The sequence below is a fragment of the Anolis sagrei genome, chromosome 1 (assembly GCF_037176765.1).
Source record: "Anolis sagrei isolate rAnoSag1 chromosome 1, rAnoSag1.mat, whole genome shotgun sequence".
In the NCBI taxonomy this organism is placed as follows: domain Eukaryota; kingdom Metazoa; phylum Chordata; class Lepidosauria; order Squamata; family Dactyloidae; genus Anolis; species Anolis sagrei.
Window position 1 is genome coordinate 151,203,805 of NC_090021.1, and position 19,531 is coordinate 151,223,335.

At 40.8% G+C, this 19,531-nt stretch overlaps 1 protein-coding gene across 3 annotated transcripts in view; it reads right to left on the reverse strand.

Moving 5' to 3' along the window:
• Positions 1–639: 639 nt before the first annotated feature.
• The window catches only part of TFAP2D (transcription factor AP-2 delta), a 67,185-nt gene continuing 48,293 nt past the window's right edge, over positions 640–19,531 (reverse strand). For all 3 annotated transcript variants that reach the window (XM_060784676.2, XM_060784686.2, XM_060784666.2), the window contains 2 exons: positions 14,538–14,651; positions 640–4,163 (listed from right to left, as the gene is read on the reverse strand). In XM_060784676.2, coding sequence (XP_060640659.1) covers positions 3,944–4,163; positions 14,538–14,651 — 334 coding nt within the window. In that variant the 3' untranslated portion in view covers positions 640–3,943. The remainder of the gene's footprint in view (positions 4,164–14,537; positions 14,652–19,531) is intronic.

Genomic DNA, 19,531 nt, shown 5'->3' on the forward strand with positions numbered 1-19,531 from the left:
ACAGAATTTTCAAATCATAAGAATTGTAATAATTAGGTGTGAGGAGGAGAGTATGCATCCAGGGGCAGCCCTAGGTAATTTTCAACGGTAAGTAAACAGTATTCCCCCCCCCCCCAACCAATCACTGATATATATATTCTGTTCATCGTGGGAGTTCTGTGTGCCATATTTGGTTCAATTCCATCATTGGTGGAGTTCAGAATGCTCTTTGATTGTAGGTGAACTATACATCCCAGTAACTACAACTCGCATATGTCAAGGTCTATTTTCCCCCAAGAGCGCCTCAGGAGCGCCCCTGGGCAAAATCAACTATACTGAAAATGCTTACTTTGCGTAATGGCTTGAGCCGCCCCTGTATGCATCCCATCTCAATACAGTATGCAAAAAAATATGGGATGCATACTGATATAAACAGATTATATCCCAATGTGATAAGGTCCATAATTTTGCCAAAGCAGCAACTGTGAGACCTGACTATTAATATTTGTTTGTCACAACAAGAATGGTACTAATGGTCTACAGCTGGCTGGAGAATCACATCCCTTGTTCCACACAGAATATTATTGTCAATTGAAAAAGAAATCAAGATCGTTCATTTGAATTCTGGATCCAAAGATACACACAATTTGTTCAAATAGGTTGGAGGGCAGCTACAACATTTACACAATCAAACATTAAGTACAAATTGAGTTATGTTACAACAAACTAAAATGTAGGTCTGCAGACTTCGGTTGTAGTATTACTGATTTGGATGGCATCACCTTTTGGGATTTCTGATTATCACTCAATTTGGAACAAATTACTGCATCGGCAAACTTGTCTTACGCTCTCCATCTGCTTATTGTGCTTGTCATGGATCATCTGTCCACTACTAAAAGGATAAGGGTAGGCTTCAAAATGAGCAACCCTTCTGCATTATGGCTCTGGATATGTTTCATTGCTCTTTACTCAACTGAGATCACAATGAGGTGAATAAACTTTTAGCACAGATCACTGTGAATATTCGGCACTCTTATTTTGTGCACCCGTATTGCAAAAATCAAGTCACCTCGAGTAAACCAATGAACTTTGGGGTCAAAAGCCTTCATCAGCATTCCCCAAGAAACCAATCACTTAAGTGAGCAAACACATCCAAAATCATCCACCCCCTTTTAATACAGACTGGAAAATCCCAACTTGCAATTTTTCCAGTGTACACAACTAAGGTTATGATCTCAGTTGGAGTCACAGGACTATTGTTATGCTATCCACTCAAATAAAACACTACAATGAGCTAATATATTTGAACTGCAGTCTGTAAATGTTTGCTTTTAAATTATAGTTCCCATACTTCCATTGTCAGTGTATATGGTCATAGGGTAATTGGGGAGTTATAGTCCAAAAAGTATATTTTGCATGAAGTTAGGATGGATAATATAGGTTTAGTCTCTCTTATCTAGAAAATAAAAGGCTTCAAAATCCAAAATTGTCCACATTTGTGTGTGAGATTGTAACATGCTTGCTTTCTGATGGTTCAATGTACAACAAACGTTTGTTTCATGCACAAATTATTTAAAATATTGTGCATAATATTACCTCCCAACTGTGTGTACAAAGTTAAAGTTTGTGTTTAAACTTTGTTCCCATCTCCAAGATACATTGTTCCAAAATCTGGAAAAATCCAAGCCTTTCAGATAAGGGATACTCAACTTGTATTATCAAACCCAATTCTGTTTGTTTACAATTGCATGAGTTACAGAATGTGCAATACAGTACCATCTCAGATATCTTATACATATTACCAAACATAAATGACTGCCAAATGTTATGCTAGGTTCCACATGAATTCTGCATGGGGCAAAAAGTCAAGGCTAACTACATAATTCTGGATAATATAGGCACTGTTAAAGACCCAAAGGTAGGCTTCAAAATGAGCAATCCTGCTACATTTATGATCCAGGATATGTTCTAATGGTCTTTAATATAAGGTTAATTACACTCTGTATTTGGGTAATTGTATGGGGGTAGAGCAGTTAGATTTCGTTAAGAGTACGACTTTTAGAAGAAAGGGACGTACTGGTAAATCCAGTCATGTTGTTTAAGCAAAGATATTTTGTGTATATTCCATACTACAACTAATAAGGTTCTCTATTGCCTGATTTGACATAACCCAAACATAATAGCTTAAAATGTCCTGAAACATTAAGCAGGAGTATAAAGTCAGGCCATCAAATGCTAATCAATGTGGTCAGTTGAAACATTCACACCTAGCTCCAGCAGACAAGGGTTCTTTGTCCCATCCTGGTCATTCCACAGATATATAAACCCAATTTTCCTAATTCCAGCAGACCTCACTACCTTTGAGGATGCTTGCCATAGATGCAGGCAAAACGTCGGGAGATAATGCCTCTAGAACATGACCATATAGCTTGAAAAAACCTACAACAACCCAGTATGAAGTCATCAGTAGATGAGCCATGTGACAATCATAGATTGTTTTTGCTGGAAACTGTAAACCACTGACTATTTTGGACTACAGACCGACACTTCTGTTCAGTATATGAATTTAATTGTGTGCTGGTCTGCGACAAAGTTTTATAAAAATACTGACAATGTTCAGCCAGTCTTTGACTGAGCGTGAATGGGAGCATAATGCTGCCTGTCTGGACTGATGACCTTAACCTGATTCCACATGTGGTCAGTTCTACTATGTCCATAATAGACATTAGGTGTTTCTGATGTGACACCAGGGCCTGCTTAGTGTAGGCTTTTTAAGGCATAACATCAAAAGAGTTTAGAGCAGTGGTTCTCAGCCTGGGGTCCCCAGATGTTTTTGGCCTCCAACTCCCAGAAATCCTAACAGCTGGTGATTTGGCTGGGATTTCTGGGAGTTGTAGGCCAAAAATATCTGGGGACCCCAGGTTGAGAACTACTGGTTTAGAGCACCTAGGGACAATACTGGTTCACATCCTTCTGGGGAACCTCTGAATGGAGCTGTCATTCATGGTTAGATTACTAAAATTCTTAAAGGCATGACAATCAAAGATGGAAGCATCAAACCAATGCAATAGAGTTTTCCAGTCACTTATTTTAACCTAGCAGAGCATGCAATAGCATGTAGCTTTCTGCAAACTTTGAATTTAGATCCTGAGATCAAGGCTAGCAGGAAAGTGGGAGATGGTCAAAAGGTTAGGCCATTGTGGATTCTGGTGTCTCTTAACCAGAGAGATAGACTATTGGACATTTTAATCTGTGCCACCCACCCAAAAGAAGATACCAAATGCTCCTTGAAAAAGAAAGACTTGATGGGCATAGTCTTGACATTAATTTCCCATAAACCCCCCAGACTTTGGCATTCAGTCCCACCAACACAGTGCTTGCTGTTCTCAAGGCCTTCGGGTTCTTCCATTTCTCACTCCAGATATTCTTCCATATTGTCTCTCAAGAGCAACAGAATGATGCTCTGTTTTCTGTTTCACGTATTGAATGGGTGATGTGACACCAGGAGCTGCATAACCCATGATATCATATTTTTCGTAGTTTGCGGTGGCGCTGTCCAATCACTAAAGTGTTTCAGGATCGGCATAGAACAAGTTAGTATTGTGCTGCTTCTTCCACGTCTAAACGGTGTCAGAGTCTCACGATGATTAAATGTATGTTCACACATACACACTCACACACTCATACATACACACAGAATGCAGGCTGGAGAGCAATGCTTTTAAAAAGTGACAACGACGCCATCACATGGTTACTCTACATCACTGTCGTCCTGGTTGCTAGGGCTGGTGAGTTTGAAAAAAAACCACACATTTTTTCCCCCCAGTCGGTTTGGTCCAGTGGAGTAAAGTCACCCTCAATGAGATATATAGATATAGATATAGATAGATATATATAGATAGATATATGTTTTAAAAAAATATCAGCAGGAAGGTTCTCTGGAAATAGATTCTGTTTGATGTCGCTAGTCTGTCTTTTCTGTTTTGCCCTCTTTCACAGCAGCCTCTGAAGTTTTCCGCAGGGGGGCCTTCTCTGAGTTGGCATGTCCTTGGCCAGATTCTGCTGCTCCACCATTTTTGTGCGCTGTGTGCTTTTCCAAGTAGTTCAGCATTTCACTGAGAACAGTTTGGAAAGTGCTGAGGGCAGCACATATAGCTGGAGTTCCAAAGCCATGAGTGATCAAACTGTAAAGCAGGGAGAAAGAGAGAGAAATATTGAAGAGTTTACTGCACACAGATTCTCATTTTGCTGAAATTGAAGACTTGTCCGTTAAAATATTTATTACTGTTGAAAGAAGATGGGGAAGGGGGGGGGGGGGGGAAATCAAGGCCAGATACAACTTCAAAGGTTGATTTTTCTGGTTGGAGGGTTAGAAGCATCTGGAGACCACATCTACAACTGGGTGTAAACCCTGCATTGCAACAGATACCCTTGAATTCCTCTGACATCAAGTGTGACTGATCATAAAATTGGTTGCCAATGACCCACATTACTCATAGTATACAAAGAGCATCGAAAGCAGCAGGTTCAATTTATAAGCCGTACCATCATAGATACCCAGGCACAATCAGACCTGCCCTGCAAGTCTTTAAAACAAAAATAATGCCAACACTTATATTTGGGGCTGAAATTTGGGGGCACATCAATTTGGCCAAGATCGAAGCCTTCCAAGTTAAGCAGCTTCGCACCTTCCTGGGCCTTTCCAGAACAACACTGATGGTAGCAGTAAGGGCTGAGCTAGGAATACTCCCAGTAAAAGCTCAAATCTTAATGAGACAGTTTAATTACTGGTCAAAAGTAAACTCTATGGATCCCAGTAGACTTCCTCGCCTATGTCTAGAGGATCAAGTCCAGCATGACCAGAAGTCATTGTGGATGGCGGCTCTGAATAATGAGTTGGCTGGATTTGGTCTGCCTTTGCAATTTCTGGGTGTTTTGGATCCGGGGGCAGGGCAAAGAAAAGTACATGGCCTTGGCGTGTCTCCAGGCTAGTAGTCAAACTTTCACAGCATGTCACCCTTGCGTTGTTGGCTTAAAGTATTCCTGGGGGATTCATCAAACCTAGCCAGGAAACCGAGCTACATTTCTGAGAACAGGAGACACTGCTCAAGCCCAGTGTAAACAAGGATTTGTCATAAAGGTGATCCCAAAGAAGTTACTGGTATAGTTTGCCCAACCCTTTGCTCTTTTCACAATACTATTTGACGCTATATTAGCATCTTGCTGATGCATTCAGCTGTCATACTGAGGCTGGATCTACACTATCCAGTTTCTGAATCCAGATTATTGGCTTTGAACTGGATTATATTGCAGTGTAGACTCATATAATCCAGTTCAAAGCAGATAATCTGGATTTAGAAACTGGATTATGTTGTAGCGTAGATTCAGTCTGGCTTGGATTGGTAAGGTTCTCCATGCCTCCTTTGCTATATCTTGAGGTTAAGTAATAAACCAATAAACCTTATCTCAGCCTGATGTTTGAATTCATCAGATGGCCATGAAAGCATCTGTTGAAAAACTGCTGGCGTCTTCCCGTTGCTGCTGCTTCTGCCACTTTTGGACATCAGTAGCACACACTGGTAGCCAATGACTTCATGAATGGCCATTTCCAGTCCCACTGTGTGCCATTATTTAAAAGAGGAATCCACAAACTTTTTAAACAGAGGGCCAGGTCACAGTCCCTCAAACTGTTCGAGGGCCGGATTATAATTTTTTTTAAATGAATGAATTCGTATGCACACTGCACATATCTTATTTGTAGTGCAAAAAACCCACTTATAAACAATACAATAATTAAAATGAAAAACAATGTTAACAAATATAAACTTAGTAGTATTTCAATGGGAAGTGTGGGCCTGCTTTTGACTGATGAGATAGGATTGTTGTTGTTGTTGTGTGCTTTCAAGTCATTTCAGACTTAGGTTGACCCTGAGCGAGGGCCAGGTAAATGACCTTGGAGTGCCATATTCGGCCCCCGGGCCGTAGTTTGAGGACCCCTGCTCTAAACGGTTCAGGACCTGCCTATCTTCGTGACTGCATCCTCCCCTATGAGCCCATGCGGTCCTTAAGATCTTCCGGGGATGCTCTTCTCTCGCTCCCACCCCCGTCTCAGGTGTGGCTGGTGGGCACGAGAGAAAGGGCATTCTCGGTGGTGGCCCCTCGTGTCTGGAACTCCCTCCCCAGGGAGATTAGGCTGGCACCCTCCCTATCCACATTCCGTAACGACTTAAAAATGTGGATATTTCTTTGTGCATTTGATCGATCACTCCTATGACAGATGATCTGAATCACGACATGAATCATGACCTGAATCCAAATTCCTATATTTCATTACTACATTTTTAAGTTAAGCTGAACTGATCCTGTTTAATTGCTCTATTTCTATGCTATCATTCCTATGCCACTATACATTTCTATCCACCTTATTGACCAGCCTATCCTTTAACTAGTTTTGCATATTGGCCCCCTCCCTCCCCTCCAAAAATGAGTTTGTTGTTGCTTTTGATGTTTGTTTATTATTGTTTATGCTGTTTTTATGCTACTTTAATATGGTATTGTTCTGTTTTTAATTGTATGTTGCCTTGGGCTTGGCCCCATGTAAGCTGCCCCGAGTCCCTTCAGGGAGATGGAGGCGGGGTAGAAAAATAAAGTTCTTCTTGTATTGTTGAAGGTTTTCATGGCCGGAATCACTGGGTTCCGTGATTCCGGAATCACTAGGTGTGAATGTTTCAACTGACCACCTAGCTCCAGCAGACAAGAGTCCTTTGTCTCACCCTGATCATTCCACAGATATATAAACTCTTTTTCCTAGTTCCAACAGACCTCACTACCTCTGAGGATGCTTGCCATAGATGCAGGCGAAACGTCAGGAGAGAATGCCTCTAGACCATGGCCATATAGCCCGAAAAAACCAACAACCCAAAATTCTTCTTTTTCTTCTTGGCTAATACCAACAGGAAGATGGTATTATCAGAGAAGAGCTGTGGAGCTAAGGCGATGCTCTCGCTCTTTCCTGAACACCATGTCCCTGACCCAGATCATATTTGAGAAAAGACAAAGGTGTCAGATTTCTCTCTGGTAAGCACTGCATTGCACTGTGAATTAAAGTTTGCATTGCCATCTGTTTTCTTTAAAAGCTTCCTACTGGTTAGCAATGAAGTATTTCCTGATATGGAAGCCCAATGGTGGAGAAAGTTTCAAATAGTCATTTCCTCCTACTAGCCATCTGGTAAAATATAGGAATAACATCAGTGGAAAAAATGTTGGCAGTCTACATTTTAAAACTCTGACAGGTCAGGAGCTACCCAATGTCTGTAAATCATCTGTCTTGGAGTGAACCATCACAAGATCTCTGATCTTCTAGATTGAAAATCAATTGTGATATAAGGATGAAGTGATTACCATTTGCTTATTCTCTTATTCATGCAATATCCCATCATCCATTCTCTTTATGTATCACTAGCTGCCTCCTGCCATGTGTTGCTGTGGCTCAGTCTGTGTATATGTGTTTTGTATGTGAATATGGGTGTGTATATATTTGTGTATATATGTATATGTGTGTTTGCGTATACATTTGTGATTTTGCACATGCCTTGCAATGTATTTTTGTTTTGTTTTTTTGGCTTTTAAACTCTCTTCTACTGTGTTTTTCAGTGTTTTTATGAGTGCTGTTCACTCGTTGGCCTGATAGGTGTATTGTGTCCAAATTTGGTGTCAATTCAACAACTTGGAGCAGTGCCAGAGAATGGTAAAAAGTATGGAAAATTAAAAAAATTGAAGAGAGATTGACATTGATGAAACCCAATGGGATGAAGTTTATGGCTGGAATGTTTTAATAGAGGGGTATGGCCTATTTTTGAAAAATATGAAAGGGGGAATAGTAGTATTGTATATCAAGGATGCTTATACTTGTGAGGAGGTTCATAAAGTAAATACTGAAGGTCAGGTTGAGAGTATCTGAGTAAAAATTAAGGAGGAAAGAAATGATAGGGATATCATTGTGGGCAGGCATGTAGCCGGGGGGGGGGGGGGGGGCTTGAGGGGCTTCAGCCCCCCCCACCCCAAAATTCTCAGGGTGGTCTGTGAGAAGGCCTTAAAAGGTAAAGGTAAAGGTAGTCCCCTGACATTAAGTCCAGTCATGTCTGACTCTGGGGTGTGGTGCTCATCTCAATTTCTAAGCCGAAGAGCCAGCGTTGTCCGTAGACACCTCCAAGGTCATGTGGCTGACATGACTGCATGAAGCGCCGTTACCTTCCCGCCGGAGCGGTACCTATTGATCTACTCACATTTGCATGTTTTCAAACTGCTAGGTTGGCAGAAGCTAGGGCTGACAGCGGAAGCTCACGCCGCTCCCTGGAATCGAACCTGCGACCTTTCGATCAACAAACTCAGCAGCTCAGTGCTTTAACCCACTGCGCCACCGGGGGCTCCTTACTGGTACATTATTTAAACTGCTATGTTTATTCATATCATGATCTGATCACCATGCTCAAAATATCCCATATGCATGGGGGCATTGGGATAGCAATACAACAAGTTTACTAGGGTAGATACTCACCCCCCCCCCCAAAAAAACCCAGCCCCCCCAATCAAACTCAGGACCCTCCGAATCAAAATCCTGGCTATGGGCCTGATTGTGGGGGTCTACTACTGATCTCCCAGCCAGACTTGGATGATGACTGCCTAGAATAGATGGCCAGTTGGTCACATATTTTAGAAAGGAGAGATATAACAGTAATGGGAGATTTTAACTATCCTGATATTTGTTGGGAGACAAACTCTGGCAAGAATATCAGAAGGTCATGAAGAATGAGAGTTTCTGAAAAGCAAGATATCAGAGGCACAATTTCAAACAATGCCAATGAGAAATTAAAATAGGTGTCTAATATAACCCAGAATGGATGTATAAGGATTTTTCAATTGAGCTAAGATTGAAATGGAACATGTACAAGACATGGAAAAGGAGGGAGTCACTAAAGAAGGATTCAGAAAACTAGCCAGCATGTGGAGAAATAAGATTAGAAAAGGCAGAACACAGAGCAAGCTTGTGATTGCTAGAGAGATTGATGAAGAGAAGACTGAGTGGTGATATGATTGCTTTCTTTAAATATCTCAAGGGCTGTCACCAAGAGGAGTGGGCAGGACTTCCCTAGGTCCAATGGTTTTTTTAAGCTACACAAAGATCAGTTTCAGTACAACGTTACAAGGAACCTCTTGAAAGTGAGACTGGTTTGGCAATGGAACCAGTTGCCTCCACAAGTGGTGAGGCTTCCTTCTCTGGACGTCTTCAGAAAGGGGTTGGATGCTCCCTGCTCCTAGAAAGATACAGGCTTGGCCATTGCTGGAAACTGGAGACAGGAAGAATTAGAGATCCCGCACTGAGCAGGTTTGGGACTTGATGGCAATTGAGACTCTTTCCAACTTGATGAGTCCATGACTCAATTTTACCCTTCATTTTTGGGAAATGAATTAATTATTTTCAATAGGCTTTGGGAATGATAGTGCCAGCATATCTGGAAACACAATTGGCAGCACATTATACCATGTTGGCATCAGTTCCTACAAGACCAAATAACAGAATTGCCTCCAATAACTCACACTCGCCAGAGCAGATGATAAAATAATCATCATCTGCTACAGACAGAGAAAGCTTGGGATCATCTAGTCATTTGATCTTGATAGAATAGACATAACCCTGAGTTTTCTTTTCAGGTTTTGGAATGAGGGTGAAGGCATTGCAAAATTCTTAATGATCTAAGCCAGGGGTCCTCAATCTTTTTAAACAGAGGGCCAGGTGGTCACAGTCCTTCAAACGGAGGGCTGGATTATAATTTGAAAAAAATAAATGAATTCCTATGCACACTGCACATATCTTATTTGTAGTGCAAAAAACACGTAAAACAATACAATAATTAAAATGAAGAACAATTTTAACAAATATAAACTTATTAGTATTTCAATGGGAAGTGTGGGCCTGCTTTTCGCTCATGAGATAAGATTGCTGTTGTTGTTGTTGTTGTGTTTTTTGTCATTGTTGTGTGCTTTCAAATCATTTCAGACTTAGGTTGGCCCTGAGTGAGGGCCGGATAAATGACCTTGGAAGGCTGTATCTGGCCCTCAGGCCTTAGTTTGAGGACCCCTGGTCTAAACATTTTCTCTTCTTTTTTCCTTTGTTGAAATCAAGGTACAACACCTTCCAAACCAAGTAATATTTTAATTTTTTGAGTGTGGTTACTGATTTATTATAATGACATCAATGATGCCAGAAGACTGGTCTTAACACCATTCCTAATTCCACCCTTCCGTGAAGCAAAATAAAAGTGCAGCTAGGGCATTGCTCTTGGTATGAATGGCTGATAGAAAATCATTTAGTTTATTGAAAGTGTGTGGCAGGTAGTGGTGTAGACTCTGGAGTTACCATCAGGCTCTGACAGTCTTTCCTTCCTCCCTATATGTCATCCTAGCCTGGAAGAACAATGACAGCCTTAAGAATCACTGGAATAAGACACTTAACCAATTAATGCAGTCTGGATAATAAGTAGGGAAACAAATTAATCATTAATATTTCTAAAGCCATTCCAGAGATATGGGAATTGGGGGGGGGGGTGATTAAGAGAGATCAGAGAAGCATGGCAGTACATATGTGTCTTAAACTAAATTTCATAGGGTTTTCTTAGGCAAGGAATACTCAAAGACAGCTTTGTCAGCTACTTTCTCTGAAATATAAGTTACAGTACCCACATTTCCTTGTAAGGGTTCCATCCAAGTAGGACTGACCCTACTTAGCTTCCAAGATCAGCTGAGATCTGGTAACTTCAGGGTACTTTGGTATACGTGGGATTATATGCAGCCCTTTGTTTTATACATGTCAACATATGCAGCTGTGCCTAGAGGAAGGTAAGCCTCTCTCATGTTTTAATGATACCATTTCATATATGTGAAAGGAGCCAAAAAAGCCCCAAGACTTGGACTTTTCTTTGGCAGTCACAAGGTCTCTCACACACGCTCCTACCCCACCCTTCCACCCCCAGGCTGAAATAGCTCGGTTCTCTCGCAAAGGAAGTACCGACATTTGCTATGGGGGTGGCAGAGAGAAACGAGGAAGGCACCATCTGCCTGTCTCCAGTTTCCAGCAATGGCCAAGTCTGTATCTTTCTAGGAGCAGAAGTTGCTATCAAATATTAACAACATGCCATGGCTAAGAGATGATCCTCAAAGAGATCCATGTTCTTCTGCTATTCTATTCTCATTATGAGAAAAATATTTAATCCCCCAAATGGCCCATATGACTTCAACCATGTCTACCAGCGATGTCCACATACTGCCTTAAAAGAAAAATCCTGGTCTTTTCTTCGCAACCTATTTAAAGCGCTAATTGAAATGAAAAATAACAGAGCTCATGACTGAAATCATCAAAGTTTAGACTTTAACCATCAAATTATTCGCCCAAATGTGTCCTAGAGGCTGAACGCTCCTTGTTAAATAAACACTTTTCTCTAGCTATCACATCTGCAGATTGTTTCCTGATTATAGGAGCATAGGCTCCTCAGTCTTGATGGGCCTCATTGGGGTGGCTGATAGTTCTCACTACAAATTGGAATGGCTGGTAGTTCTCACTAAAGGGCCAGTAGATCAATTCTGGGGTTTGCTGTCATATATAGTCTGCTCTGAACTGAATAGAGCTCTGATAGTACCTAGTCTTCCTTTGGCTCCAGCAACAAGGAGTAGTTATAGGAGGAATGGTATTAAAAACCATTCCTGATTGTGACAAATCTGACACCACACTTGGACAAAATAGACCACTATATCTGCTGGTTTCTGTTAGATCTAAAACCTTGATGAGATTCCCAAGGAATGTCAGTTTGGTGGTTACACTGGTGTTCACACAACCCATTAAATTGGTGCCAGAAGAGATCATTGGGAAGATGTGGGACCCATCACTACATCCTCAGTGCTCTCTCTGTGCTGTTATAGTCTACATATGCAATTAAATGAAAAAATGAAATATTTTATACAAGATCTAATGGTTGTGTTCCTGTTTCTTTTGTTAAAATGTTTCAGTATAATACTGTGGAAAATACAATAAACTATCACAAGTTACAAGCCAAGAAAAGTATATACAAATTATTTATTCATTCCACAATATCATAGCACTGTCTTGTTTTAGAAGTTTATTCCTAAGAGTATCTGATTATCATCCTATACTATAATCTCTATGAGCTCAATTGTTTTACTCAACCAAGCTACCTGCCCTATGCTATGTACAGAGACATAAATAAAGGCTCTCTCAGAACAACTACGGGTCGTACATGCCTCACTTGAAAGACCATTCATTGTGATGTCTCCCCAAATGCAGAGAAAACATGGACTGCACAACGAGGATGTTTGAAAAACATCACAAGTGAAAGATCCTCTATGCCAGTGGTTCTTAACCTTGAGTCCCCAGATGTTTTTGGCCTACAACTCCCAGAATTCCAGCCAGTTTACCAGCTGTTAGGATTTCTGGGAGTTGAAGGCCAAAAACATCTGGGGATCCCAGGTTGAGGGCCACTGTTCTATGCTACGCTGCCCAACTCAACATTGCTTTGCACGCCGTGTGATGCGCAGAACTGATAGGTGCTGGAGCAATGCCATGGCAGCATTGTGGGGATGGAGGAGATCTTTTTGATGGTCTGATTCATTTTGTATGGCATATAATGAGAAAGATGAACATGGTCGTGCAATGTTACACTTGTGCTCAAAACAGATACGAATGGAGGCAAACAGAGAAGATGTTGTGATCTGTGCGAAAGCTGAGGAATGGATCGTCTAAGCATCTAAGCACTATAATGTCTACAAATATGACATGAAGTTTGTTGCCATGTGCCTTCAAGTTCTTTTTTTACTTAACACAGTGCTAAAGCAAATCAATTATGGGGTTTTCTTGGCAAGATACATTCAAAGTGGAGTTGCTTGGAGACGGAAACCCTGGTCTCTAGAATTATAGCTCAGTGCTCAGACCACTATACTATTCTGAGCACAATTCAAAGTGCTGGTTTTAACATTATAAACCCTTTATGGTTCCAGCCGAGTTTACCTGTTCAAATGTATTCTCCCCTACAAACCATCAAGGACGTTTTGGAGAGGCCCTGCTCTCGGTCTCACCACCTTCGCAGTTGTGTCTGGTGGGGACAAGAGATAGGGCCCTAAAAGTATCTGATTATCATCCTATACTATAATCTCTATGAGCTCAACTGTTTTACGTATTCTCCCCTACAAACCATCAAGGGCATTCTGGAGAGGCCCTGCTCTCGGTCTCACCACTTTCGCAGTTGCGTCTGGTGGGGACGAGAGACAGAGCCTTCTCTATGATGGCCCCCCGGCTATGGAACTCTCTCCCAAATGAAATTAGATCTGCCACCTTCCTCCTGACCTTTAGGAAGCAGGTGAAATCTTGGCTGTGCAATGAGGCATTCACAGAATGATGGCTGAAACTAGTAATTGACAGATGTATTGACCACAATGTGCGGATTGAGTTGGACATTGTTTTATCTTGGCGAACTGGTTTTATATGTATTTTATCTTATTATATTTTTATCCATTGTTATGTATTATGTTCAAATGGTTTTATTTGTTAGCACTGAATTCTTGCTGTGAATGGTATATAAAAGTTTTAAATGAATAAATAAATTCAGCTCTCATTACAGAAAGTATCAGGCATATTTGTTTCATCTATATCTACTCTTCTGTTAAACTAAATCAATAAAACGGATACAGTACTTGCAATAATCTAATCAAATGTCCCATTCTCTCACTATTTGGGCCAATGTTTATGTTTATTTGATGTTTTCAGAGTGCTCAAGATCAAATACTTATTTAGGTGCAATGGTGAAAATGTAACCTAATATTCCTTTCCTACTCACCAATGCTTTGAGATAGACAGACAGATATGTAGTATATTGCTTCCTTTGTTCATTTCACTGATAATGGTGGAACAGAAGCCTCTGCTTCCCTCTACATCCACTAGAGATCACTTCCCAGCTTACTTACAACAAACATGGCTCTGTTGTAGCATAGCTTTTGTTTTTCTGTAAGCAGATTTTCAAGAGTTCCATATTTGATGTAATAACCTTGATTTTTTTTGACCAGAGACATATTATTTCCCATCAAAGTTGCATGCAAAACCATGCAAAAATGGAAAAGATTAAATCATTTGTTAAATAATATTAAATATGCATATTTCATCTTTCATCTAAGTACTCAAAGCAGCAAACAAAGTTAAAACAAACATATGTCAGATAAAAATACAGTCATAGAGAAAAACAAATAGAAAGTGGGCGCCATTTAGCAATAAAAAAAAAACTACCTTCATACAGTATTAGACAGGAGCTTTGAAAATTGTCATAGTTCTATCCAGCTTTTCTAACCTATCCAGATTTTAGCAATCTGAAGCAGAAGCCTTCCTCCAGAGGCTTACAGAACCAGCCGTTTCACCTGATAGATAAAATATTCCCCAATGCTTCTAGAATTTCAGATCTCTTTCGTCATGGTATTCCATAAAGTGATTTAGAAGGCCATACCTGAAATGTGTTAAATGTCTCTGGATGTCAAGATCTAATATTGGAGTGGGTCTTGAGGATCCCAAAGGTGATCTATCTTGGCTTAGCAGGTCCTGGAATTCTTTACATATTTGCCTAGAATCGAAATAGAGGTATAATGGTCAAGCTGACATACAGGTTTGTTATGAAAACAGTCTCCCCTTTTCCACAACTATTATAATAATTATAATTGTAATTATTATAATTACAATTATTATAATATACACAATTATTATAATTACACAATTATTATAATTACAACATCTATTATAGAACTCCAGTATGCTGATGACAACGTTGTCTGTGCGCATTCAGAAGAAGACCTACAAGCCACTCTAAACATCTTCGAAGAAACATACGAGCAGCTCGGCTTGTCATTAAACATCAAGAAAACCAAAGTGTTCTTCCAGCAGTCACCAGCCATTCCCTCTCCAATGCCAGAAATACAGCTTAATGGTGTAACATTAGAAAATGTTGACCATTTCCACTACCTTGGCAGCCACCTCTCCACCAAAGTCAACATTGACACTGAAATTCGACACCGCCTGAGCTCTGCGAGTGCAGCATTTTTCTGAATGAAGCAGAGAGTGTTTGAGGACCGGGACATCTGTAGGGATACCAAGGTGCTTGTTTATCAAGTTATTGTCCTCCCAACCCTGCTATACGCTTGCGAGACGTGGACAGTCTACAGACGTCACATGCAACTCCTGGAACAATTCCATCAGCACTGCCTCCGAAAAATCCTGCAAATCTCTTGGGAAGACAAGCAGACAAATGTCAGCATGCTGGAAGAAGCAAAGACCACCAGCATTGAAGCGATGGTCCTCCACCACCAACTCCGCTGGATCGGCCACGTTGTCCGGATGCCTGACCACCGTCTCCCAAAGCAGTTGCTCTACTCTGAACTCAAGAATGGAAAATGGGATGTTGGTGGGCAGGAAAAGAGATTTAAAGATGAGCTCAAAGCCAACCTCAAAATCTCTGGCATAGACACTGAGAACTGGGAAGCCCTGGCCCTTGAGCACTCCAGTTGGCGGTCAGCTGTGGCCAGCAGTGCTGCAGAATTTGGAGAGGCACAAATGGAGGGCGAAAGAGAAAAATGTGCCAAGAGGAAGGCGCATCAAACCAATTTCAACTGGGATCGCCTTCCACCTGGAAACCAGTGCCCTCACTGTGGGAGAAGATGCAGATCAAGAATAGGGCTCCACAGTCACCTACGGACCCACCTTCAGAACACCGACCTAGGAGGACCATCATCCTCGGACTACAAGGGATCACCTAAGTAAGTAAGTAAGTAATTACTATTTAATATAAGATCTGACTCAGTAAAATTCTAAATTTCTGGAGCTCCACAAATTGAGGGCTAGAAGGATATGAGAATATCTGCCATCTATCATGGCTATAGATATGGTTTAAAGAGGAAGGGCTGCAAAAAAGGATGCTATCACATGTGTCTTGTAAAACATGTTTTTGCATAGTAAAGCCGTATTTGCTGAGTCAAGAGTATGCCTGCCTAGCCCCTCATCTTACTGCATTATTCCTTTTTAAAACACATTTTGAGCATGTTGACCTTGTACAGGTTGGGACATGACTCAACAGGTTTACTTGATCTAGGTGTTCCATGTACATCCCTGTTAAAAGCCAAATTTTAAGTATCTACACTGCCATATAATCTAGTTTTAGAATGCAGATTAACTGTGTTAAATTGGATTATATGTATCTACCCTGCTGAATAATCAATTTCAATGCAGTTAGTCTGCGATCTGAAACTGAATTATATGGCACTGTAGATGTCCCACATATGGACTTCCTGTCATTATCATAGACTATCCCTCATAGCCAAGTATGATTGCCTTCCAAATGAAGAGTCTTGGTGGTGGACATTTGGTGACTGTAGAGACCTATTCTGGATCTGCATTTTTTTCTGCAGTGAGGACATCGATTTCCATCTGGAAATTGGTGTCTTCACTGCATTCTATAAAAATGTGACAAAATGGACTACTATGTCAAAATAAGGCACAAACAGTACTTTGACTCAGTGTTTGCATGAATCAGAATCTTGGCCTGGAAAGATATTCAGCTGGTCCTGGCATTAGCCAGGGTGAAGATGCCATTTACCCAAGGCAGTCTAATTTATGTAATGAAAGGAGAACAAATGGTCAGTTATTTACCTTTCAGTTATTATCTTTTTAGTCCTAGAGATGGTGAAAGGGATTGGTGAGATATTCTGTTTCCCTCCTTGCAAGAAAAGCTTGGCAAATGTTCAGTAGTATGCAATAGTAATTGGGTCCAATTAAGGAATGAACATATGATAATTAAATATATAGCCACCACAATGTTCTATATCATGTAGCCCAGTGCTAAGGCATAAATTATATGTGATTAAATCGACAAATTACCTAGGAACAGTCATAAAATTCCAGCATGTATAAAAATTAAATTCAATTGAAATAAGTGACCGAAGTGACTTCAGTGGCCTCATCCACACTGCTATATAAAATCCAGATTATCTGCTTTGAACTGGATTATATGGCAGTGTAGATGCATGTAATCCAGTTCAAAGCAGATACTCTGGATCATCTGCTTTGATAATCAGGATTATATGGTAGTGTAGATCCAGGCAATGTTGGTTTATATAACATGACATTGTCTTCTGAAATGTGTTTTGAATGCAAAGGGTTGACTATGTTAAGAACAATATGTTAAGAACATTTTCCTATCCCCCCCCCCCCAATTTCATCAAAAGCTCAACATTTATATAATAGTATAAAATCTGGAAGAGCCTTACTAGGAATTAAAAATAATTATAATTATATATAATATATATAATATAATTATAGGGTTGTTGTAGGTTTTTTCGCGCTATATGACCATGTTCTAGAGGCATTTCTCCTGATGTAGTGGTAATGAGGTCTGTTGGAAAAAGGGTTTATACAACTGTGGAATGACCAGGGTGAGACAAAGGACTCTTGTCTGCTGGAGCTAGGTGTGAATGTTTCAGCTGACCACCTTGATTAGCATTTGATTGCCTGGAGCAATCTTTTGTTGAGAGGTGATTAGATGTCCTTGCTTGTTTCCTCTCTGTCATTGTGCTGTTCTAATTTTAGCCAAATTTTGTTCATTTTCATGGTTTCCTCCTTTTTGTTGAAATTGTCCACATGCTTGTGGATTTCAATGGCTTCTCTGTGTAGTCTGACTTCAGCATTTCTGTGTTCTCGAAGCCTTTGACAATACAATATAATTATAATTATATATTTACATTACATGCAATATTACTAATAATATTACAATATAATGGTATACTGCAATATAGTAATATATAATACTGATATTGTACTATGCTAATAATATATTGTATGAAAATATATCTTGTTAGCCGCTCTGAGTCCCCTTTGGGGTGAGAAGGGCAGCATATAAATGCCGTAAATAAATAAATAAAAAATAAATAAGAAAGTTCTGATCCTTTTACACACCGATGCATTGTGATCCATTCATGATAACACTGGACTTTGCATTAATGTGAATGTATTGAGGCTTTCATATTTTCCACTGAACACAAGATACAAGAAGTGGCTCCTATTGATCATGTCACTTCACTTCACTTAGGCGATCCCTTGTTTTCCGAGGAGGATCGTCTTCCAGTATTCTTGTCGGTCCGTATGTGGCTGTGGAGCCCTATTCTTGCTCTGCATCTTCTTCCGCAGTGAGGGTATTGGTTTCCAGGTGGAAGGCGGTCTCGGCCGGGGTTGGCTTGACGCGCCTTCCTCTTGGCACGCTTCTCCCTTTCGCCCTCCATTTGTGCCTCTTCAAATTCTGCAGCACTGCTGGTCACAGCTGACCTCCAGCTGGAGCGGTCAAGGGCCAGGGCTTCCAGGTTGATCATGTACTCCTTGGTGAGCTCCCAGGAAGAAAGCCGACCCCACAAGCCCATGCACCGAACTCATCTCCCTGCCTAGAGAAAAACCATTTGAGGGAGTAACCCCATCTAAAAAAAAAAATGTGTTTTCTAAATAAATGGTCCAGAACAAGAAGTGTAGCTTCTCAGATCTTGAAACACAATATTAAATGGGAGTCCAGTAGTAGGCCATACACATCTGTGACAAGCAGCGGTTACATTCTTATTATGTCCAGTAGAGGGCAATGATGGCATACTAGAAAACAAAGAAATTGAAGCCATTCCCCAGTTACCATTCCTAAGGCAGTAGATGCTAGTTATGCACAAACAGCCCCAAGCTTGCCATTCCTAACCCAAACTTTCATTCTCCTGCAGATGGCATGGATGCCCGAAGAGTGTACCAATGGAAATTCTGAGACTTTGTGGGTCCTTCTTTCAAATTTCACCTTGCAAATAAAAATATTTATTTATTTATTAATTTATTATTTGAACTTATATGCCGCCACTCCCCTGGGGCTCGGAGCGGCTTACAAGAACAGGCTAAAATCGAACACAATTTAAAAACAATTTAAAACAATTTAAAAACAGCAATATCAAAGATCAAAGGCCTGTCAAAACAGATATGTCTGCGGAAATCTGATAAGTCCCGCAAGGCATGGACTTCAGGTGGCAGAGTATTCCAGATTGATGGTGCCACTGCTGTAAAGGCTCTGCATGTGGTTGCTGTTAGACGCAAGGTCTTGACACTGGGAATTTCCAACAAATCTTGGTCTTCAGAACGGAGGGAACTCTGGGGTTAGTAGGGGGTGAGGCGGTCCCTCAGGTACATCGGCCCCAGACCATGCAAGGCCTTAAAGGTGAGTACCATCACTTTGAAAGTGATCCGGTGCTCAATTGGTAACCAATGCAGCTGCAGTAAGATTGGTGTTATGTGGCACCTCATCGGAATTCCCACAAGAAGCTGAGCAGCTGCATTTTGTACCAACTTGAACTTCTGGATCACCGACAGAGGAAGACCAATGTAGAGGGCGTTACAGTAGTCCAGTCTTGAGATGATCGTAGCCTGAATCACCGTAGCTAT